General features: G+C 40.4%; 2 protein-coding genes across 18 annotated transcripts in view; one reads left to right on the plus strand and one right to left on the minus strand.

The window, feature by feature from the left end:
- LOC111250301 (excitatory amino acid transporter 3-like) overlaps nucleotides 1-24,400 on the minus strand; it is a 152,352-nt gene that overhangs the window by 52,705 nt on the left and 75,247 nt on the right. The window contains exon 9 of one of the 17 annotated variants that reach the window (XM_086986984.1): nucleotides 16,497-17,165. The exons of the other annotated variants lie outside the window; for them this stretch is intronic. Within the exon in view, the coding sequence (XP_086843110.1) occupies nucleotides 16,976-17,165 (190 nt within the window). The 3' untranslated portion in view covers nucleotides 16,497-16,975. Of the gene's footprint in view, nucleotides 1-16,496; nucleotides 17,166-24,400 lie in introns of those variants that run through there. 17 annotated transcript variants of the gene reach the window in all.
- Nucleotides 83-910, plus strand: LOC111250306 (uncharacterized). The gene is made up of 2 exons (XM_022805332.2): nucleotides 83-277; nucleotides 692-910. The coding sequence occupies exons 1-2, from the start codon at nucleotides 110-112 to the stop codon at nucleotides 836-838; spliced, it is 315 nt and encodes a 104-aa protein (XP_022661067.1). The 5' UTR covers nucleotides 83-109; the 3' UTR covers nucleotides 839-910.

Consider the following 24,400-nt stretch of genomic DNA (forward strand, 5'->3'; position numbering starts at 1 on the left):
GCCTGAGCAAGAATCGGGTAAGACACATAATGCCATATATATACACGTGCGCTTGTTTTAGGCCAAAAAAGGCTTCGTTCACACAGGCAAACAACAGAAAACGACAAATATGTACTTCTCCAACGCGGTCTTGTCTACCATGGGAGCTCTTGTTACTGCTAGTGTGCTTAGTGCAACTGTGAATGCTGGCCACCTTTACGATGGTGGACTCGAACAACACTATGGAGACTATAATCACAATTACCACCAGGCTGTCGCTGGAGAGTATGAGTACAAGGTTTGGTATTGAAACATAACTGACTTGAATATTAACCTTGAAATTATTTTTTGAAATTTTTTTCTTTGCAATCTTCCTTTCAATTTCTCGCTTCGCTTTTCACACATATATCGCACGCTTCATTAATCATAAAACTGTATTGCGAACGAACACATTCTGAGCAGAGTATGCCTAGCCGTTTAGTTGAACAGGGGTCGCCAATTTACCCTTTGTTAAAACGAATCACCTGTGGCTTGACAAACGTTATGTGGAGCCTGCTGCTCCGATGAATTCATGGGGATCAAGAAAAACCTACAGCTTTCGAACGGTTCGTCTAAGAATACGGCTACGTGCCCGTGGAGGAAAAGGTTTAGGTGGCGAAACCTTGCACCATTGTACGCCACATTGATGTTCATAATCGATGAATATTGACAGGTGGAGGTGAAACACCCCAGGATCATCTCGTCACATGGGAACCACAAACACCACTACGCTTTTGTCGAAGATCAAGGTATTCAGATACAAAAGATCAAAGTCGGTATTTATCCCCACCATGAAGAATCCTACGGTCATTACTACTGAAGATTCTTGCGGAATATTAAGATCAATATGGAGTATAAATAAATGTATCATATGAAATGTAATTATAATTCATCTGTGTTACGATTTCCATTATTGTGTAAGACTTCAAGATAAGTCTTCATAAGATGGGCAGAAACAGACAGAAGTGCCGCGGCACCATCAAAGTCGTGACTAGCCAAATTAATCCGCGACATAATGTGTTCCACTGCAGTTTAGCGAGAAAAAAAACAGCCTATTCCTTTGAGGTTCATTATACTGATAAAAGGTTTCACTAAATTCCCATACTGTTACGCACAAATGACTGAATAAATATTATCATGCCACCATAAGCAGATGCGTTAAGAAATGGCTGTCGTTGCGCAAAGCTTTTAGCCTCGACCTCATGCTTCATGACTTCTGGTCGTAAATTAGCACTTCGGTTAACAACTCTAAGTGTGAACATGAATAATCATTCAAAGCTGTTTTACTATTTACACGCAGTACTAGCAGAGACAGATGAAGTTGAGACCCAGTAATTCTATTAATATGATTTCGTATCATGCATTTCGTTTGTTGATAAATAATGCAGCGCGCAAACAGTCACACACGTCCAATCCTCTCGGGATAGATCGGATCTATGATGGAATCCTTATTAGCGTATTTCTTATTAGAACGTTTATCCGTGTACTTCTTTAAAGTGTCAATCGCTTGAGTAGTTCACCTAGACCAGATACAATTGATTCCATCCGCTGAAAGCGTTCTCCCTTCTAAGCTTCACCCATTACCTATTCGAATCTTCTGTGAGCAGCATTACGAACGGGCAAACGACCCAACAGATTTGTTTCAAGTTTCATCTGAGGTTATTAATTACTCTCACTTAATATTAAGGCTCATATATATTATGATAAGTTGGCCGATAATGGTTTTCAGATTTTTTCGGAAACGGAATAATAATTTAGAAAGAAATTCAGAAATAATAATTTATTAGGCTTTCCTTAAAAATATTGGTATTTTTCAATCAACTATGCCTCATGGAATGATTCAAACGTATATCTAAACAATATTTAGCACAGGATATCTTACAGGGATAGCCGTCAACTCATATTTAGTTCTTATCTAGTAGACTTTTTTAAAATTAGATTTAAAACAGGGTAACAAACGGCGACGAACCAATAAAGAGCGATATGAGAGGCTATCGACTACTTCGGGTCGGTGTCGTCCGTCTAGACAGGGCAGTCATTGGTATGATACGCAAGACGTCTCAAGATGCTGAAATTTGTATCCACTATTAAATTGTGTGTACGATATGTAACCTCACATTCTTATACAGTACAGAACAGGCACGATTAAATTGAGAGAAACGTAAATGATCTCCTGATTAATTCTTGCTTTACTAAGAACCAGTAAATATCTATTGGCCTAACAATACCGAACAAGCACAGATCATACAGTTAACAACACTTTAAAATCGAAGTCTGTCTCCGGCAGAGGCAGTAGCAAAGATGGCGGCCTACGAGAGCGCCCTCATCGCGTGCGTCATTGTTCTAGCAGACATCTTTAGCTCTTTAGCCGTCGCCAGTTACTATCGCGGCGAGGAGCTCGAATTCTATCTACAAAATAATATATTATAGCCGCTGCCACTCTTTATGACTTTGTCCAAGTTCCAATCAATTCTTTTATTTCTATTTGCCAGAAATGTTCAGGTCTGACATTAAAGAATTCGTCCAGAAAGCTTTTGGGACTCTCTTCGTTGTTGAATATACTAATACATATTCTATACGTCAGTGATCGGAAAAAACGGTATCCCGTCGGTGCAAAGTCTGAGGCTCCGGTAGGTGCACGAACCTCCGACTCAAGTTAAACGACCTTGTCCAGGTGTGGTCTGATATTGTCGTGGACAGATATTACCTTGCTGATCGAGCCTTTCTATCACGATAGCCTCATTCGCATAATGCAACACAGCTGTATAGAGATCCTTGCTGATTATCTCGCTCTTTTCAAGCATTTCCCTGTGTATAAGACCCTTCCACCCTCGAACCTGCCAAGTCAAAAAGATGGTCCTTTCAAGATCAAAACCAGATTTAACTCTAAATTTGGGCGTATAAACCCAGAATTACCAGTTCCTTTCCCTGGTATCTATTAACGTAGAGACACTTGTTATTTGTAGCAATTCCATGTAGAAGCCTGTCATTTTGGCTATGTATGGTCCAGTTCCAGGAGAGATGATGAGGCATTATGAAAAGCGGCGTTTCATCGTACTCACGCAGCTCATAGGACATCCAGACTCCTAGCTTTAAGATCATCTTATATACTCATGACGATAGCATATCTTCAAAACTAATTCACGAGTTTCTTTACTGAGCGCCTTCCTTACTCAATGTAGACTGGATGAAGTGCCTTTAAACGGCCCGCATCGGTACCGGTGAGCCGACCATGATGCGATATATACTTCAGTTCGAAGATGTCATTATTAAACTTCTCAAAGAATTCTTGAAAAGTCCTCTCAGGGACGGAGTTGACACCGCCCATTTCACAAATATCTAAGATTGCTTCGGCATTTTTTCATATCGGTGAGAAATAAAATGGGTGTCAGAAGGGCATTCTTTTACATTCATTTATAGAGTTCAAATTCGAATTAAAGCTTCATTCAAACCCCGATAAAATGCTAGTGTCATAACTAAGAGGTTCGTTTTAACCAAAAGTATGCAGAGTCTATCTTAATAAACCTTACTTATATGTATAGGGAAGCTTCCATTTCATTTAACTGATGGGATTAGGACGAATCAAAAGATAACTTTATTATAAAATTAAAACATGTCATGTGTGTTTAACAGGCTTGTATATGAATGATTTAGGACTTCGAGTGTTGAATCCAGTGAGAATATTCACCGCTAGCCACATGGTTCAATATTCGGTACACGACATGCGCTAAATTACCCTCAGTTTAGTCGATATGGAGTAATCAGGTCCTTATGGCTTGGTCCATATAATATTGCTTAATTTTACCTAGGAAAATAAGACTCAACTATTAATTGTACGTCTTGTTAATTTGTTGGGACTAATCTGTTTTTGGAAAACCACTTTTTTATCTTGTTAACTGGGACATACTATACTTTATACATTCTGTGCTCATAAGTACCCGTAAGTGTGCTCGTAAGGAGAAGAAACTAATACTTTGTTATCGTTAGGCAGAGCCCGGGCCTCTGCAAATTCAGGACTACCTGTATTGTTACTGAATTGCTATTAGATAAGCGTACGTTAAAATGTCATATTGATGTCACAGTTATGTAGTTCATTATACAGAAGAAAGCTGTCAAAATCATATAATTCCTCTTATCAGGTTAGGGCCTTGCGACTGCACCCTTAGATAGTTCCTTCGGATTTACCGACCACTGTTTGCCATTTATCCTAGATATCGTCTTATTATTTGACGTTCGAATGTTTTTGTCCCTGCAGCTGTTTTTATGACAGATATGTATACATGCGTACCGAGACCTTTTCGCCCAGTCACTAATCTGGTTAGCCGAATAAAAGTCGTTCCAATGATGTGATCACCAAACGTTCGGCTTGTACTGTAAAATGATCAAAAAGCTCAGATTCGATAGTGGTATAAACGGTATAAATAGGATCAAATTGTGATGGTCGGCCTTTTTAGCATCTTTGTTGTTGAACTAACCAACTCGGTATCTGCCAGACACCCCGACCGTCTAGACTATGGTAATCTCGAGATGCCATTGGAATCATCGTAGACACGAGGTCTATCATCCTTCTGCAAAAGATAACCAACAATGCCAATCACACTATGGTAGCCTGAATATGAAGTAAAAGAGGTTCAGTTTTTTGAGGCAAACTAAATGATAAGCAAAGTATAACACTCACTGCACAAACTCGACTCGGCATATGTATATACATATACAAAATCATTACCAGATTGATGTTACACAAGGTCAAAGTGAAGCGCCCCCCAGTTAGTCTGGTCGTACGGATATTTACAAGTGTCATCACGCTTTTGTCGAATATAAAAGGAGAACCATCGTCACCAAGACCACGAAAGCCGCGGGTATCACCGAACAATTTTTCTTTCTTTCTTTCTTTCACAGAGTAATTTTGAAAAAAGTCATCTGCAAAAAAGAAGTCGAGATTATCCATACATGATATTCGATTCGGGGAACTCCGATAGGCCATAGAAAGTGGCCTTTCCAACTAAATTGAATTTTGATTGATCGTAATCTTGCCACTAGGCGCGGTTGCATTTACGCTAATACACTCGTAGATTTGTAACGTTGCAAAAGTATACAGTTGATCCTATGGTAACATGTAGCTTATGTGGAGCACACCAGAGACGACCCAGGTTTCCACTGAAATGTTCCTTAATGTGTAAATAAGAAAGGGATCGCTCCCCTGTCATGAGAACTGGAAAACAGATGGAGAAAGTTAGGTTGTTTGAAAAACGGCAATAATCTTAAATCTATGTGTGAACTGTATAATACTTCTTCTCTGTTTCCTCTTTACGGTAAATACGTAAGTCTTCGAAATGACGAAAGAATATAGCTAGTTTCTGCCTCGTAGGATACAACAGGGTCCATCCGGCGAATAAGACTATCTATAGATGTTGATGATGACTGGAAAGAAATGGGCCTAAAGAAGAGCGGGTCTCGATTGCCTGGCACAGTTGACCGCCTGTTGGACAATCAGTTGATTATAAATGTCACATATTTACGATTATATATCTCTGTCGCACCTAAATGGACGTTTCAAAAAAGACCGCATTTAACTGTACGGCAGCCTATTGTTAATATTGATAGGCCCTAGAATTGGCAATTCAATAGGAATAAAGCACGAACCGAACGATAAAGTATATGTCGCAAAGTTAGATCTGTCTCACAGGTTGAATTCTTGTATTGATCGCCAATTTTTGTATCAGTAGCTCGACCCGTGTGGAACACTATAGCGCAGTAATAGCTAATCTCAATAGGGGCTTGGATACTATGTTGTTGTTATGCGTGTATCACTGGGGTGAAAAGAAAGCGCTACTTTCTAGCTTGCCAACTCAACAGTAAATAACAGCAATTTGTACTAAAAAAGGGACGGTCTTAATCGGTCGCTGTTTTAAAGACGAAGCCTGTTGAAAACTTAGTAGGAACAAGAATCACCAGGTACTAAAGCAAGCTGGTCGGAATGGACCTATCGAACCAGCTTTCTTTTTGTTGCTCAATTTATTTGTTGTTTTCCATTGATCACTTCTATAATAGAAATAAATTAAGTCAATATAATTCATACGTAAACAACCGGAACTTCAGTCTAATTGAGTTTACATGTACCCGTCAACGTTCTACTTCGACGTCCACAACACTTAGAAACTAACAGGTCAGGATTTGATCCTAGACCGATAGAATACGACCCATCGCAGAGAGCAATCATCATAATCTTCTAATAGATCAATATTCAGATTCGCGGTTGCGTGGTAAAGTGGGCTAATATCAAATTAACTTGGTTTGCAGTGTTCAGTTAAATATCCTTGCTGCCACGTAGGCAGAAAGAGTAAATTGTCTCCAATAGGCAGTGGCAGAAATGGCTCCAATTGGCTAATATTATGTGATCAACGGGTTTATTGCTACAACGTATGTTAACCCAGACTGCCCCGATGCAATGCGTTAGGGAAGCAGCAAATGATAAGGGCATTCATATTTTTAGATGAATATCGTGCCGATGACAAGTAAGGGCATTGAGAAAAAGTCCACGATACTCATTAGCCCCAGTTAACCAAACCCGTTGGGCGGTTTCGAACAGCTTATCTGGTGTTATTACTAGCTTCGACCTCACGACATGTACTGCTCCTTATAGACGACGTGAACCAACTGCCCATTGATAAACGGCGGCAGGAAGGTAAGATTGTTGTCGTACACAGATTTAGGACGTTTGTGGTTTATTGTGTTATTAAGTGTGGGGGGTCAATCATCGACCGCTGTCAGATTGTACCAGAGGTATACCTTTTTTGTTTTTTTTTTTTCTTTGATCTTGTACGCGGTAAAACTAAAGCGAGTATCTAAAATAACTTCATTATGATAAGTTATTCTATCAAAAAACAGTTCATATTAGAACCTGACGTCGACTAGCTGCTTAACGCATTATCGTTACCCGTGCGACGTATTTACGAGACGCCTGCTCCACCGAAACATTATTTAAGAACGAATGTAGGTTGGTACGTGCAGTAATGTATGCTTTAAGGAGAAGGCGAAAGATTCCGAATCTGCCTATGAGCTCCGTAGGTTATTGGCCAGAAACTAATTTTATAAAGATAGGATTGTTCTCATTAATTGTGGACGAGAACGCATAATAAAGTACCTTTATAAAATAAGGCTCGTTGGTTGATATCAGCAGCAGGCGGGACGTTCAAAACCTGGGCCTAAACACATATTTTCAGGTCTGTGCGATTCATTGTTAGAATCGATATAAACTTCACGCGATTTTGAAAAGGCCGTATACATTTATGTCTGTTATTTTAGCCCGCCTAGAACGTATAAATCGTAAATGCCCTACGCTAAGTGTGGATTTTTTAGAAATAGCATAACATTAATACGTCCGCTTATCATTGTGTCAAACCAGATTCCAAGCCGGATTTTGACATGAACGAGATATTTTTGACAGTAAGTTGCTCGTAGCAAGAAACTGAAACCAAAATAAGTTTGTCGTGTCTTAACTCACCTATACCGTAAAAAATCTTCATCGCTATCTTTACGCAGAACGTATGCGCTGCGTCCTGAAAATTAGCTTCCATTAGATATTAAATAAAAGTTGAATCTTAAACATGCAGCCTGCGTAAATAACTGCGTGTGAAAATCTTTATGTAAATTTCGCTTTATTGAAACTCTACCTAGTTTACGTAATCAATATATACACAATTTTAGTATACAGATAATTTTTTACTCAGCGACAAACGCATTGCAGAATAAAATTTTTCATTTTCTATTACATAGCAAACGTGTCGTTTTTCTAACCCAGTCGCTGACAAGCTCACGGTCATTGCTTCGACCTCGTTAAGTAGCCGAGCCAGACTCTGATAAATGCGGTGTCCGTACTAATTTATCGGCAGGGTTCATCTGCGATATTTCGATGACAATTGATAGAATTCACACTCCCTCGAATTACTCCAAAACGACATTGGGAAAGGTGACTTGGCTTCAGTATATCGACGAGCCGGAACACGCTAGTATATAGTGTCATCTACTCTATCTCTAGCCATCGCCTGAATGAATTACTAATAGCCGATTCATTCCTACAGCCGTCCCGTTGCGACTGAAGAATAAACGGTAAAAAAAACGCCCGTGATACTTGTCTCTCTGTCCCCTGGCCAGCGCTCATACATAATAACAATTCAACTCCATGACGCTACCTAAGCCCTTGTCGTGCTAACAGATCAGTGAAGGTGGACCGTCGTCGACATCAGCCGAAAGTTGCGCTAAACGGCGTATCTGAATTTCTTTTTTTACGATAATTTCTAGTATGGCTGTTGTAATGCACGGTACACGTCTGTCTATAATGGACACGGAATATGATGACGACGATGAGGACGCCAGATGCGAAGAAAGAGATCCGCAGTTGTTGAAGGTCATCACCGAGCCATGAAAAGCATGAAGCACCATCAGCGTCGCTCATTAAAACGCACGTACTAAACGGCTTCAGCGTTGCCGCGGCTGCAGCCGCGACCCAGCAATGGGCCGAGACTCATTCACAGGGGTCCCCTCCCTCTACTCTGGGGCAACACTGTCTTGCCCTCCACGTTTCGTTAATGCTGTTATCTCAAAATTCGGCGTTATAGGTTAGCAACTATTCGCCTGTTTGCCTCTCCTCTTCTCCCCAATATCTATTTGCCCCATCTGTTTTTAATGCTGGCGTCGTTCAACATAACGTAAAGAAATTGCTCTGAGAATCTCTTCAGCCGCTGCGTATTTCGGTGACGCTGTTCGCCTGCTACTTCCTGACATTCAGGGACTTTATATAATAGATAATAGTAATCATATTCGTTGTTGTCACAGTCACAAGCATAAGGCTATTTGAATGTGAAGTCAACAGCGTCCGGATGATGGGTGGACGGCGCTGGCGGTTGTCGGGTCGGTCAAATGTAGCGTTAACCGTGAACAGATTTGCCGCTGTCGGCAGGGTCTGATAACTCGACTGCTCGCAATCGGCATAATCTTGTCTGTTGGCGCTGAAGAAATTCTTCAAATTAAAGGGCTTCTTCGCAGAAATAAGCGCGCGCTAGCAATGATACTTTCGTCATGACATTGCTCGAGGCTCCTGGGGCAGCTGCGGTATGGCAACAATAACAACAACGGCTATGGTGACTCCGCCTTTAACCGTTCGTGTGATACAGGGAAGCATTTAGTTGCCTAGCGGGCAACAGTTTGCTCTTTGACTTCCTCCCCATCGTAAATGCTTACCTTGTCACTATTGTTTTCTATGCCCGGACCGCTAACGCCAGCAAAGATAGTACTTGTTCATGTTGCTTCGGAATTTTCCAGTAAAAATCCTGCTAGTTGACAAATAGAACGATTCGTGTAGAAACGACGCACGGTAAGTTTAGCATACGCATGTATCATAATGCTACGTACTGTGTGCGTGCCTTTAGATTTCGTGCTTTCGAGTGATTTTCATTTTACTATCGATCGTTAACTGCAAAAAATCTTTATCGACTACAACGGCACCAAAAAGGCCAGCTCAAATATGACCATTCTAAAACAGTGCGGGAAATAGTAGGTAAATTAATTCGAGAATATCTTTTGGCGAGATAAGACAAAGCAGGGCGCTAGCCTGTATGCCCTCGCCGCCTAAAATTAGATGAGACCATCGCTAGGTGCTCGTGCGTGGTCCCTATCATATATCTTGCATGGTCGCAATAATGCGCCTGAAACGCCGATGTTTGCTTAGCGAAAGGTCAAAAATTGTGCACAAAAAAAGCGTATATAACACCGGTTGACATCGAAAGACAAAAGGAGAAATGGCAGATTCTGTCATCCAGAAGATATTGCTGTTCCTCACGGATAGTTTTGTCGCCAATACGATCTACAAGCCAACGGCAAAAGAAAGACAGTATAGACTGTCAAAAGACGGACTTTGTTGATCGCACACTATCATAATTCAGTAACGTTGTTTGTAGTTGTTACCGTAATTAAAGCAACTGATCCTTACGTTGATCCTGCCAGATTATTTAGCCCATCGATATTCGTCTAACTTGTAGTAGTTAATAAACAATGGCTGGCCTTGGGCATCGAAGCTGTGACTTTCTGAGGACATTTCATCAAACGCGTTAGACTATTCCTAATGATTTTTCTTTGCTGGGACATTTGTGTACTAGTTCAAATGGACCTGAATTCCCTTTACGAGCAAATCTATAAATGCCAATTCAATTTGACCGTTGCTGTCATATTCAATCATAGATTGTCTTAGGACCGTATGAGGACCATGACTTGCATGCCTTTCTCTCGATATGTGTTTATTCTGTTTGAACACATTAATGAAATACTTTTTCTTTTTTTTCGCGTAAGCTAAAAACCGTGAGACTTCAAAAAGTGAGCAAAAAAGATCATCTGTCAAACGCTCTAGACAGATTCCGGCGGTCACCATGCCGCTCCACTGTCGGCTTCGACCGCGGTTGATGCTGTGAGGACAGTTTATTGCTTGAATTGTAAAACACTATGTGGCAAAAGATTGCTAGCAAGATGCTGTAATAACACGCCACTCTGGACGTCTGCCCAGTGTGGCTAGTTTCGACAGTCTGGCCGATCTACAAAGACACTCGCAAAAGCCCCAAACTCCCAAACAAAACTCCCTACGCTTTTCCTAGCAAATTATTCAAATACTCCTTCCCGCCCTAACACTTGCGTCAACCCTAGCATCCCTATTGTTGGGCAGCATTGTAACAATAAAAAATCTCGAAGATCTATCTTCCTCTTCACCATTCTTATTCCATGTGGTAAACACCGCTTCGTTCGTTGTGCTCAGTGTTGTCGATGTTGGCCACTGAAGAAGCAGCTGAGTATTTTAGCTGTGCCTGTCCTGATGACTTAATGATGAGACGCTGAAAGGTCAGTGGTTCGCCGTACCAGAATAAGCTACAATTGCGAATCTTACATTGGTCGAACGTCTATAGTAACGGCATCAAGTATATCATAACGAAACCGCTGGCACCACTATGGTCTAGCGGGGTGAAAAAGGTGGGGCGGACCACAGGGAGACGGACTGAATACTTCAAAGAAAACAAAATCATCAACATGGCTAACAAGCGCACCGACCGTGGTAGCGGAGGCATAAGCGGCGGTGGCAGTAAGAGAAGAAAACGCATCCTTAATGGAAATACAATGGAATGACATGGTGGCAGAGGGAAGGAGACCTTGCCGGCTCTCTGGGGTCCACTCTTTTGTTGGACCAGAGCGCAGAACTTCTGGAGACGTTTACGTTTCAGCTACGCGCAGTCACGCAATATGCGCGTGAAATCGTCGGTCTAGCACTTTTTCTAACAACAACAAACATAATTACACTCATAGAGACGTCCAAGTACGCAGACAGCTTACGTCCAGCCAAAGACGGAGGCCTGACCGCTGCCGATCTTAATCCAGTGAGTGATGGAAGAAACGATTGCAGCTTAAGCAAGAATTCTCTGTTCATTCAGCTATCATTTTGCAGTGTTTTGCCTTTTGTCCAACCGCTTGCTCCTTTGTTTGAACACCTCTCCAATATTTAGCTGTTTGTGGGCAAACGGCTAAATATTGCCCGGTGTTGGGTCTAACGTTTCCACCCATAGGAGAATCAGAAACTTCCTCAGTGTTGCTCCGACCGTGTTCACAAGAATAAAGAAGGCCATTAGTACAAAAAAAAGGGATGGGACCTTACACTAGAACTGGCAGACCCTCGGTGTGAGTCTGATAGGATTTCGCAAAATTAAGCTGTACCAGCCTCTACCAAGCAATACCACGAATAAAAAACTTCAACGTCACGAAGTTTTTCTGGTAAGACTTGACTTTTAAGTAAAGTGTGATGAGTTCTTTTTTGCTATATAGGGCTTAATAGACAAAGCAATTTGTGGTACCGTTCCGAGACGTTTACAATTGAATCTGTGAATATGTATGATATAGTTTTTCATATATATCCCTTAATAGAGTTCTTTTCGCACGCATGCACATAAGTTTATATTATTTATAACCATCTGGATTTAAACAAATCTGATGACTAAGTAAGCCTACGCCGCTCTCAAAAGTTAAACAAAATCCCGTACTGCAAAAACTTATTAAAATTTTTAATACTTTATCTTTCTGTGTCGGGTAACGCAATTTTTTTAAATCCAGTCATTTATTAAATGTTCTCCAAGCTAACACTTCAATATATAATCCTAAATAATTTCTAGAAATACTAGAAAATTATGAACAAGTTAGGCAATAGCAAATTAACTGAGAGGATAAAATACAGTTGTCGGACGTTACCTAGAACGTATTGCGAGAAGTTGTGATGATCTGTATCGGATTTTTTCTTTAACCCATGTACATTACTGGCACGTAGAGCGTATAGAAGGAGACATCATCATATGTCATATGGAACGTTTGTTCCATATAATTCTAGTCCCACGCATATTATGAGCAATGACGATGACTAGCGAAGGGGTTATATAAGCACGTATCAGATTAATGTTTTCTATAGGGCAAAAATAAATTATTTCACCTACTTTTTCGATAGCCCAACGATTACGCTGTGTACATGGCGCTCTATCCAGTTGCACTGGAGGATACAAGTCAGTAGAGGGTCACTGTGCCACCAGACTCATTCTTACAGACACATAGACTGTTCCAGTATAAGGAGTCTCTCGAAAGTTAGAATAAATTTGCAACTTGGCTAACGTTTTCCATCGTAGCTATAATTCCCTCAGCGATCTATCGTACAAATATGAATCGATAGAAAACTTCGCATGCTGAAAACACAATTGCTATTTCATAGTCTAAACAGAGAGCATCCATGCAAGCAGGCAGACTACACAAAAGCATTATGGTTAAATTTTCATTTTTACCACCGTCGTTATTATTATTGAAACACAATTAGCGCACGCTAGATAATATATTCTTTCACGTTTGCTTGAACCGAGTTTACATAGGCATAGAAAAATGTTTTGTGCTTTCCATCGGGGAATACCGTTTTTCTTGGTAATGACTGCTACGCTCGGCTAAGCGCAGAAATATATCTTGACAAAAGCAGCTTAACAACAGCGAAAGCCGCTTCGAAGTCTAGCACAGAAAATGGCCGGGACCTACAATACCGAAAATTGAAAAAAAAACAGCACTAACAATAAGACATAATGGTACGACACGCTGGCACGCAAGGGGGAAGGCACGGATTGTTTACGGCGTCCAAAGTCCAGGCAATTGTGTATCGAAAATTGCGTGCGAGGGAAAACTTCGTCCGGGGCTTTTGGGCAGTTTGATTCGAAAGACTTTCATTCGGGTGAGATTCACAAGCAGGACATTGCAGCCTCAACGATATCTCCCAGCGTATAATGCGATGACGCAAGGTCCCCGCGTAGTATTATCTATAGCAGGGAAAATTACTATAGTATACATATGAAAAGTAATAAGCTTGGTTTACGACCGCGTGTTCTCTTCATATAACATAATGTATAACGAATTCACTGTGGAATCGGAAAAAATTCAGGCAGGCAGGCAGGCAGGCAGGCAGACAGACATAGTCTGCTATTGAACTATGATAGCGGGGCAAATTTATTAAGGTTAGATATATAAACTCTTATGTAAATTATGTTACTCGTTAAGTAACAACTGACATTGATCGACTAACGAGAAGCAACGATGACTTGAATGAGCAACGTTTTGTAATATGCTAACAAGCGGAAACGCATTGTAGAGTTATTCATCAACAGAGGACAAGAACCTCACTGTGTACGATCGGCAACCTTATTGAATCGCATAAGGAATAGTACAGTTTACAGAAAATTTCAGAAATTCCCTACAACGGTCCGTAATCCTCTTATGTTTTTGCGTCTAGTAAGCAGATACGCACAGATATCGTAAGAAAAGTTCGCGACCACGTTATGCCCATTTGCCCGGATAGCCTCTCGCAGTCTTTGGCTAAGAATCATGAAGATTTGAAGAGCGTAATTATCGAATTAATCTTCGTTTAAGCACGTGATTGATAATTGAGAACTATTTCTTTGTCCATACGTATGCACTAATTTACATTTGTGGGTAATGTTCGTTTTGCAAGCCATGTCATCTCCGATGTATGAACATATTGTAGATGAATATACCTGAGGAGATTCTTTTTCATTCTGGATTTATTCGATGTCGATGAAAAGCCTATTCAAACTTCGGGCGAACCCAAACTAGTTCTTACTTCGCAGATGCCCTCGCAGTCTTCACTTAGACTCCATGAATATTCAGTTAGGCTTGGGAAAATATCAGCGAAAAGCAAGGTAACAACTTCAAAATAGGTTTTTGTCCCTAAACTACAGGAATGCGCCCCTTATAGCAATCGAATTCTATTTACAACTTTTCTATTGCACTGTTCAAGTCGAAATACTTCTGCGTGCGCTTCGCCTTCAAACTTATGTATAAGTTTGGAGGCAACGAACCGCAAGCGATGCCGGCGAACACACACAGACATATTAATAGGCGCTGTCATGCTGAGATGATGATGCTCTGTCTGGCGTTTCGTTAAAACAGTTACCGCAATCCGTAATTATACCGTGACCTATCCAGCCCGCAAATACTTTAACAAAATGAGACAATAATAGTAATATAAGCATAACGATAACTGCATAAACAAAAGCAAAACCTGTTCTATCAACTGGGGTATCACCGATGACGCAATGTCTTTATGTCGTGGGTCGCTTGCTACTGTCTTCTCTTTGTGGGTCGTTCCGCTACCCCCGACATGTGACAACAATACGCTGCTGTTTGCGACTTACTCAGGCCAAGAACGAGAGCCGAGAAGGCATAAAGGGAAAATTCGACAGCGAATGCTGTTCAAGGGGCGTTCACGAGCAGGCACTATCGGGTCGTTCCCTGGAGGGAAAAATAGCTCGTTACGAACTAGTTAGCAGGAGCAGTAGCGACAACTGCTACTGCTAACATGAACGCCGATGTTCCCATATGTATATTAGATTGTGTTAGAATCTATGCAGTTAAATGGAAGACAGATAAAGCACAGAATAACTGTTCGTGGTGATTAAGCACATGAGGGCCCTTGAAGCGCTACTTCGTCGTATGGATAAAGCATTGTTTAAATTGAATTCTGTTATTCTAGTTATCGTAATTTTGCATCCGATAACACCAATGTAAGCTTTCCTGTTTTGTCTTTTGTGATGAGTCTATGCGACAAACTACTGGAATTGCAGATTTGATCCATTTCTATTATTCTTGTGTATCATACACGCCGGTTGGCTTCGATGTGTCTTGACTCGTGTAAAGTTTTGTTGATACGTCAGCGTCCATCCAGACAAACCCTACATATAAAAACAGTTGAGCATTCATCGTGAACCGGCCGTCAGGCTGCTCGAATAAGGCCGGAGTCACTAGTGAACAAGAAAATGAACGACTTCAAAGACGGCGGTAGAAGTTACAAGGAAACGCCGTACCGAAGCATCATCTATAAATAAAACTATTTAATCTATATAGCTCATGTGATCGTCGAATATCCTCAAATCAACGTGACATTAGGATTTTATCATGGCTTTTATTAAACCAATCGCTGTTAGACGGAGGAAAACAATTCTTTCTAAGTGGAAATATTTTTTACTAATATTTTTATCATTTTTTGTTTATAAAAAATAAATTGTGTTATTCAGTATAGTTGATAAAGAAAATAATACTAAGCATACTTACTCAAGTTCATTATACTATATATGTGAAGAAATGTGGTAAACACATTGACTGTTCCTAAATTGGCTAATCTATATATATATATATGTTGAACCGAGTTAATTAGCTGGAGATGGGTTCAGTAACATTAGTCAATCATCGCGTTTCTACGGGGTACACACTTGTATTGCAAATGTTTACGCTATACTTGAGGAACGATCTATCTAGTTCCGAACTAAAGAAAGAGGCGAAAAGGGTCTAATGATATGATTTATCTCTCTGGGCGAAATAATGACAGTGGCAATCACATGATGAATCAGGCCAATGGGGACGACTGTCAGATGGTATGCCTGAATGACCTTAGATGATTCGGCATGTTTTCCGTTCTCCGTTGGATTCTTCTACGAGGATATATATATATATATATACATACTTTTTAATTTTGTCACGATAGCGGTGTACTACTGTTAGTATTACTATACGATTCAAAGTTGGGTAAACAAGCGCTGGAATTCTGTTGCCTCGTCTTAGCCGAGAAGTGAACCGTTATGTAACGACGCTTCTATATTTCTATTCTGTTTTGCTATCGAGGCACCCCAGGAACTTCACGTGGTTTGTGGATATGGTCTTAGGACCTCAATAAGTACTCATCTATTTTCTGGTTGATTGGGGTTCTTTAGATATCTTGTATACGTATACAGTAATAATTAATAAATCAGTGTTGCACGTCGATCGGCAACGACCTAAAAAAGGCTCTCATCTTAACTTATATGTTATATGTAACCACGTATGACATGGAGATCTCGTAGGTCCTGGAAGATCAAATATGAGATGGGATGAAGTTAAATGTGAGTACGCTGCATCGGCTGGTCAACGATAGCCATTGAACACCCTGCCGCTTTGACGCTGTTGCCAGTTGGTTATTTACCTTCAATTTAACCTACAACCATTTGATTGATTATAGATTGACTTATAGATTACGACATGGCCAAGGTAATTCGAGAGAAATATGGGTGCGCTCCTGTAATACGTAGAACTTTTTTCATCCAGAGGCCACGTTCTTCAAAGGTTGACTTTATGCCCGAATTAGCTTTGACACCATATATATATGTTAGTTTCTATATGTTCATCTATATGTTTATTAGTTGATGAGTATTTCGTTACCCATCCATAACTATACCGAGATCTATAACGACCTGTGGGCAACCTCTTAAAACCAAGAATCACTCTGCCTCGGGTTAATAGCGTTATCTAATGAATATGAGACATACAGTCCAAACGTATTTTTACAATAGTTTCATGTTTAAATAATTAGACATTGAACTGAAAATGTTAAGCGAGTTAGAGCAGTGCAATCATTCAGCATTAGATAGGCTGGTTTAAAGAAAAAAAGAAAAAAAAGAAAAGGCATACTTCTTATCTGTTTCGACCCAGTATGGCAACAGCGAGTCTTACAGCGTAGATAACACATACGGATTACCAAACAGGTTTGCCTAAAAAGGAATGTTGAGATAATTTCTCCTTGTTAACTACATGTGGAAAATAACAGACAAGGGGCATTATGATGACATGCTTATTTTTAACAGAATTCGCAGACAAAGAAAATTTCGTAAGAAACGTTTGCTAAACATTTACTGGGACGAGTCTTTCTTTCGAAAGATGCAATTGAAGGAACGAGCACAAATAGTGACTGGCTTAACTAATTTGTAATCAGCTTTTCAGTGCTTAGAAGACATACTTTTCATTCGCTGCGTTCTAAATGCAGGAGTTGGTGAGATTGGTTGAGCTATGGCTGATTCAAGAAAGTCTACATTCGTTGGGGATTCTCAAGATGCAGTTAGTACAACGCTAAATCATTTCTAACAAACAGTATGTTTTGTCTGCTCCTGTCCCATTTTGGACAACTTTCGTCGGAGGGATTCCGTTTCTGAGGTTTACTTTGACCTGAACATCAAGTAAATCGTAAACGTCAACTCTAGTGGAAGTGCAATACTTCGTCCCCTGCACCGAAAATAGCTGGCTACTCTCGTATAGATTTTCTGAAGTATACAAGACGGCCTCTATCAGGCGTCGCCGTCTGACCATCGTAGCGTAATTCATTTTATCTCAGAACGGTTATTAAATTGCAATTTCTCCAAATTTATTCCCAGTTTCTAGGTATAGAGAAAACTACATTGGTTACGATACGTACTTACGCCAATCGGAATATGAGGATCACTTTTGCAGATAGATCCCCGCTGCTTAATGTTAATTCACATACGTGCTAGCCGTACATTTTTAATGAGCGTGATATTAGCGGATCCATGAACATTTGGCGATATATCGAATTCGTTACTGAACTCGTGCAGCGTTTCGAGTTTTACGTTCGGCGTTCCATCGAACGGCTGGCTGGCTGGCTGTCTTCCAGCACAAAACGGGCCGTCGACTTCGGACTAAGGCCACGTCGTGTTCCTAGGATTAGTACGCAAATACGTTATCCGATAAGCTATCACAGGGACACGACGTTACAATTGGCATTATATTGACGGGTAGATTTAAATGGCTGTATAGTTGAGAACATATGACAAGCGCAAATGTTTTTTTGTAATAAATTAAGTTAATGCAAAAATTATAATAATTTAACGCGAAGTCCAAAGCTGTACAAATCATCTACATTATAAATCGTACAGACAAGATGCTACCGCGATTTGATAAACTCTTACATGTCTGTCTTTATTTTGAGGTAAGGCAACTCAGACTCTGACAGATACGTCATTTTGTTCGCAATTTGCAATCTTAGTTTTCACCTGGAAGAACTTCTATCGAATAATAGATGAATTTTATTAAAACAATTGATCGAAATTTTCCGTTACAAATACGTTTTTTTCTACACTTCTCGTAGAGGGTCTGTGGGATATTTCAACAGGGGGAAAGCGCGTACTATTTTCTGTACTGAATTACAACAGTAGCGCGAACGGCAAATTCTTTCCACATCGTCTATAAACAAATACGGCAATACCGTCACGAACTGCATAAACCCCAACCAATCAACCGAGCCGGCGGGACATGTGTATATATGAAACTTGCACAACCGTCGGTTTTCTTCGAATTTTCCTTTTTTTTTTGTGTTTATCTCCTGGTGCTACAGCAATGCCGATGAATAATTTCTAACGATACCGTTTACATATATTAGAAAAAAGTTCGTCAGCCAGGCCGGGACTGTTAAGGCTTCCAAATGTGGCAGCGGCTCCAGGATTGCTAATGCTGCTATTATTTGTATTTACAAAAAGTACGCCGGGCTGCCGTTGTTACCCTGGATCACGCTCGGAAATGATCGAGTCTACCCCTTATTTCTTGTCTATCGCTTCGGCGAGTCGTCGTGTGACTTTAATAGTTCTATTGCCGCTGTTAGTGGACAGTCATACTTGTAGACGAGATGAAAGTTGGCCTTGGCAAATATACTGTTCTTTGATAACTACCGCCCTATTATAATAAACTCTTTAGTGATTATAGGACAGTAAAGGTCAGCACGTATTTTATGAAGATACTATATGCCTATGCTCTCTACAACTCAGCAGTAAATTAATCAGCCGCGAACTAATGAATCTGAAAATAAGGTGGTAGATCTTTGTCAGTGTCAGATAGTACGGAAACATTATCCAATACGTCTCGGTAAGTACTACGCGACTGATTCGAACCCGGTCGATGCATGACTTCCGCATCGGTTCTCTATGTCATCAAGCAATAGAAAAATTTGTTGTCTTACCGTTGTACACAATGCTGGGAAGTTGTAGTTAACTAGCTTCAGTTGTAGCCATATTGCTTCCGAGGTTTTTAGCAAATCACGAACAGAAAAAGCTTAGGTTGCCCATAGCTTTTTGTTTTACAGAGATAGCATTCACAGGTATTAGCGCGGGTCAATAAAGCGCTTCATCGATTATCAATGAGGAGCTTTTTATAGTTGATCATTTTTGCTTCACCCTTTTTTGTGCTTTGCACCATTGCTTGAGCTGGGCCCCTTCGACGTTCGCCTCGATTGGCGGAACTTGATCAGCTTGTCTTTTCCGGCTGATATTATACATTATAAATAAATCAACCCTATATTCTGATGTACCTCGAAGTTTCATGCGGGGCTATTGCAGCTTTTTGCAGCCTTATTTTCACGTAACTTTTTAAGGTTTAAAGGTAACTGGCAAAGTTGAAGAAAACCGAAAATTCCAGTAAACCGCCTCAGAAGTTTTCGATAATTGATTTTCGGTTTTTTCTATGACAGTTTTCGGTGCCGCTACACACTATTTCACAAAAGAGCCACTATATCGAACTGAGAAGAACGAACAAGAGAAAACATTGCTGGAATAAGCCACTTTTTTATTGCACGAATCATATTGAAGGATCGAAGTGTGCTTGTGTTGAGGCTCGAACACAGACCACACGGCAATCTTCTCCGCTTAAAAGGTATACCACTGCCCAATTGCGTCTATATCATGTAAAACTGCACCGGATCTATTACGGCGTCCTTAGCTAAAACATGTAAAGGATTTTATTTGTAACAGCAAATATATCAATAGCAAACCTTCAGAGCTTGACTACTATAGAATAACCCCCTGCACAGTGTAGCGACCTGTTTTATGTGTTTTGTCGTACTCGTTTGGAGAGACGCGAGGCATTTGCAGACGACAAACAGATGCATCGCTTCGAATATGTTGGTCTTTTTTTACCTTGAGCTACTCATAATATGGCGTGCCTTTACTGTTGTTGTTATTGTTACCGCCACCGCTGCTGCCGCCAAGATCGAACACTAATATCTGTCGTGCATCTGTGGCGATTCTGTTCGTATTCTATATTTGGCTGCCTTATGCGGCAGTGATATAATATTCCACGATGCGTGCGTTAATGATATCTTCTTTTTCCTTTTCGAATTTGGCGCCGATATTTTTGTCGCGTTCGTATTGTTGAGGTACGTTGGCCTCCCCCCATTTGTGTGGCGCAGACTGTCCACTTGCGTCTGACGCTATCTGAACAAGAAATTTGTTGGGAAGAGCTGCAGCAGGAGATGCTTTTTTAGGTCCACCAGTCGTAGGTGCATTCCCGTCGGTCATCCACAGTGACCCCTTGGCCCCTGAACACACTGGCCAATGCTGATTGCATCGGCAGTCGAACGTAGCACCATCATATATTAGTATCGCTATTATTGCTTACTTTCGTTGCATGCTGCAATATTTAGACCATCTGAGCGAACGACGATATCGGGTTGAATGCGACCAATGCACAGCGCGAGACCAGACGTAAAGATACGATAGTAAAGCACAAAGCAAGTAAAACTACCGTCGACCTTCCCCCATACCGCCATATTATCCGGCGCTCATACGTAATACCTCATACAGACAGATCGCTAGCGCTCGGCGTATGTAGCTGCTGCAGTGCGCTGATATTCTTTCTGCTATTGTTCTGCTCCTCCGTCCGGCGAAAACACTGGAGATATAGGACGGACCTACTGGAAACTGTTTAAAACAAGGGACGCTAACGAATAGAATGCACGACACGTTCCAACTTTGCTCGATCTGAATGAAGCTGCCGAACGATGAACGTGTTATACAACAGCCAGCGGTATTATCGTTTGCCGTAACGAAACATGGAAAACCATGTTGATCGACCCTCATAAGCTTATTCTTTCTAGTGGCGTTGCCTGTGCGTACTGTATTATATATTCAACTATCGATCCCGTCATGGAAATAGCGATCCGGAACTCCAAAAACAAAAAAGTCCTCATTCTTTAATACGTTAATTTTTTCTCCCAATGAAACCACTTAGCTATATTCTATAGACGCATGCAACTGCTCGTGTGACTGTGACGGTTTTGATCCACATCTACTATGATAGTAGGTATTTTGTTTAGGTTGAAGATTAGTTTTTTTTTTTTTAAAGACATCAGCTTGTTAATGTTGGCCAATGATTCCCTAGGGCGCAACCATCAAGTCCTCTAAAACGTAACCGTTACAATTTATACCCATATCGTAACAGCGTCATTATAGCCGCGTTATGGTGATAAATGTCGTAGTGATGATGGTCGTCGTAGTAATAATTTCGAATAGTCCATTACCGAGTGGTTATTTGCTTTACATACATTAAGGTTTACAGGTAATGTTATAACAAAGGCCTTTGTTATACTGATTGCTCAAAGAAATAAAAAACTTGTTTGTATAATAGCAACGCCTATAATCAAATCTATTTGGCATAGCGTCAAAATACCCATAGAAATATTATAATGTAACGCCGTGCGGTCGATATTGTGTTGACGATTGTGTCGTCTGTCTGGTCTTTCCTATAGCTACTAGTAGTAGGAGTAGTAGTGGAAACCAATGCTAACTCACCCCAAAAAGGGGAGATGCCGACGAGCAAGCAACTCCTTGTACATGGCTAGCTCCCTTTTGCTTTTTGAATCTTTTTTTCATACATATATATATAACAAACAGTCTTGGTTTTGTAAGAACCATTGACCCTCGTTAGGGGCTATGTTGCGTCTTTTTTGGCAGCATGGTTACTATATTAATCGCTACTACTAATGTACTATATTATTTGATTTAGTTAAACCCACTGATGATCTGTTGATAGTTTGTTGCATCTTATTGTACTGCTGGTTTTCAGCCACAGGTAGGACTTGAAACGGAAGATTTCTTTCTTCGTAAAACCCCATTAATCCTCTCCTGCCGATAGTATCAGGAACCGTTCGAGAAGAAAAGCACACTTCTTCATTCAGCTTTTTTTAGATCACGTTCCTTTTATTGGCCCTGCTTTGTCGATGTGACGAAGCACGCTCTTAATTCTATAGGCCTTCGTCTTCATCGAGAATCAACGTTTCAGTCATATAACTGCAATGGTATCACAAGTAGCACGCTTAATCGCAGCAGTTGGATGCCGTATTCGATTTTGGGTGACACCATTGCTAAACGTTCACCGAACCCTGCTTTGAAGCCGCCGTCTGCTCTGAAGCCGCCGCTAGCGATTCAACTCGTGTCTCTAAGATTAAAAAAAAATTTACTTAATTATTATCTACTTGCTCCACGATTACGTACTTTTAGTAAACAGCTTATTAACTAAGTATAACTAAAGCAATCCAGATAAAGGGCTTTTTTGCTTGGGTTAGAACATCCCTTGGATCGGAATGCTTAGTAAAAAGTTTTTAAAAAGCATTTTTAAAAACTTTTTGAGGCTACCGAGGTGCAGAGTGTCTTGAAATATTCAATAACAAACTAACTTAATTGCTTTGGCTTTCGTGAGTTTTTTGTAGGCCATATCTTGTATTGTGTGTCCGCGTATCCGTTGTCCGTATCAATGGATCACCTGTTCTTCGGCCTTTTGTTTACCTTTGTCGTCCTTACACCTATTTCACATAAACCAAAATCTTATGTTTACTTTCAAGCGAACTATTCTATAGTATGCCAAACAAGATGGCTTTTCGCAGGCTCAAATGGATACGCATGCATATGGTACGATAGAAAGCGTCAGTTAATTACGACAGGCCCCGTTAGAGTGTATATCATTCACAAGTCATGGGACAGACGCATCTACTCGGAAAATATTGGCTTGTCGAAACTATATTGCTCGATCTTCTAACTAGATAACTTTCAAGTCACCTATCTCAGGTTATATGGATCGGCGTTGGTCTCATTTGAAAGCTGAAATTTGGCAGTACTAAATGTCATAATTTGTTGAAATGTTTTTACTTGAAGTTAAAATAGAGCACCTTTCAAGTTATGCGATGTTTATTTTTTACAAAAAATTCCTATATTGCACATGTTTGTTACGGTAAAAGCACAAACGCTGCCCAGATACATAGACAAAATGTTTGCTGTTTATGGTCAAGGTGCGCTATCGGAAGAAACGATTCAAAAATGATGTGTCGCTTTCGTTCTGGAAACTTCCATATGAAAGATGCTCCTCGTAGTAGGAATTACGGGAAACATTGATGAAACCATTGCGAAAGCTAAGCAAGATCAACACGTGAACTACTACCAATATAGGATCAAACAGTTTTAAGACTATCTGAGAAAAACCGCATAAAAGCTTGACGTTCCAGTGCCACACGAATGGACGCGTAATGATTTGCTCGGTTGTATTCTTATCTGGCAAACCCTACAGAAACGCAACTATTCTCAAATCGGTTGATCGGGGCTGATGAAAAATCGATTACATAGGAAAATCTAAAACTGTGCTGTATAATTTATGGCAAAGCCTAGATTGACGTCAAAAAAGATGGCGCTATGTGTTTGCGGAAACTAAGAAAGAATCGAGTTACTGCCACCTCGCGAAACAACTGATTCACACCTCTACTATCAACAACATTAGAACGAGCCATCGAAAAGAACTGACCGGAACTTGTGAACCTTTCACCATCACAATTATTAAAAAAACATTTTGCGCGATGACCAAATGTCATCGGCCATGAAATGGTGCACAACTTAAGGATAAATCAGCAACGGTTATAACTCTTCGACAATCCAATACTGAATCAAACTTAATAAAAATGTTCAAAGGATATACGGGACAAATAGACGTCACGACCTCTGGTGCCATCTCAAGGGAACTTGGCAAGTTTGTCGAACTAGTTATATATATATATATATATTCAAGGAGCCCATATGATGCAAACTGTTTGCAATATATTGCGCTGTTCACTTGTGAAATTTTACACGAAGCCTTCAATTATTACAAAATCTGATTTGACAATTAAAAAAACAATTCACTGTGA

The sequence above is a fragment of the Varroa destructor genome, unplaced genomic scaffold (genome assembly GCF_002443255.2).
Source record: "Varroa destructor unplaced genomic scaffold, Vdes_3.0 BEIS01000004.1, whole genome shotgun sequence".
Taxonomy (NCBI): Eukaryota; Metazoa; Arthropoda; class Arachnida; order Mesostigmata; family Varroidae; genus Varroa; species Varroa destructor.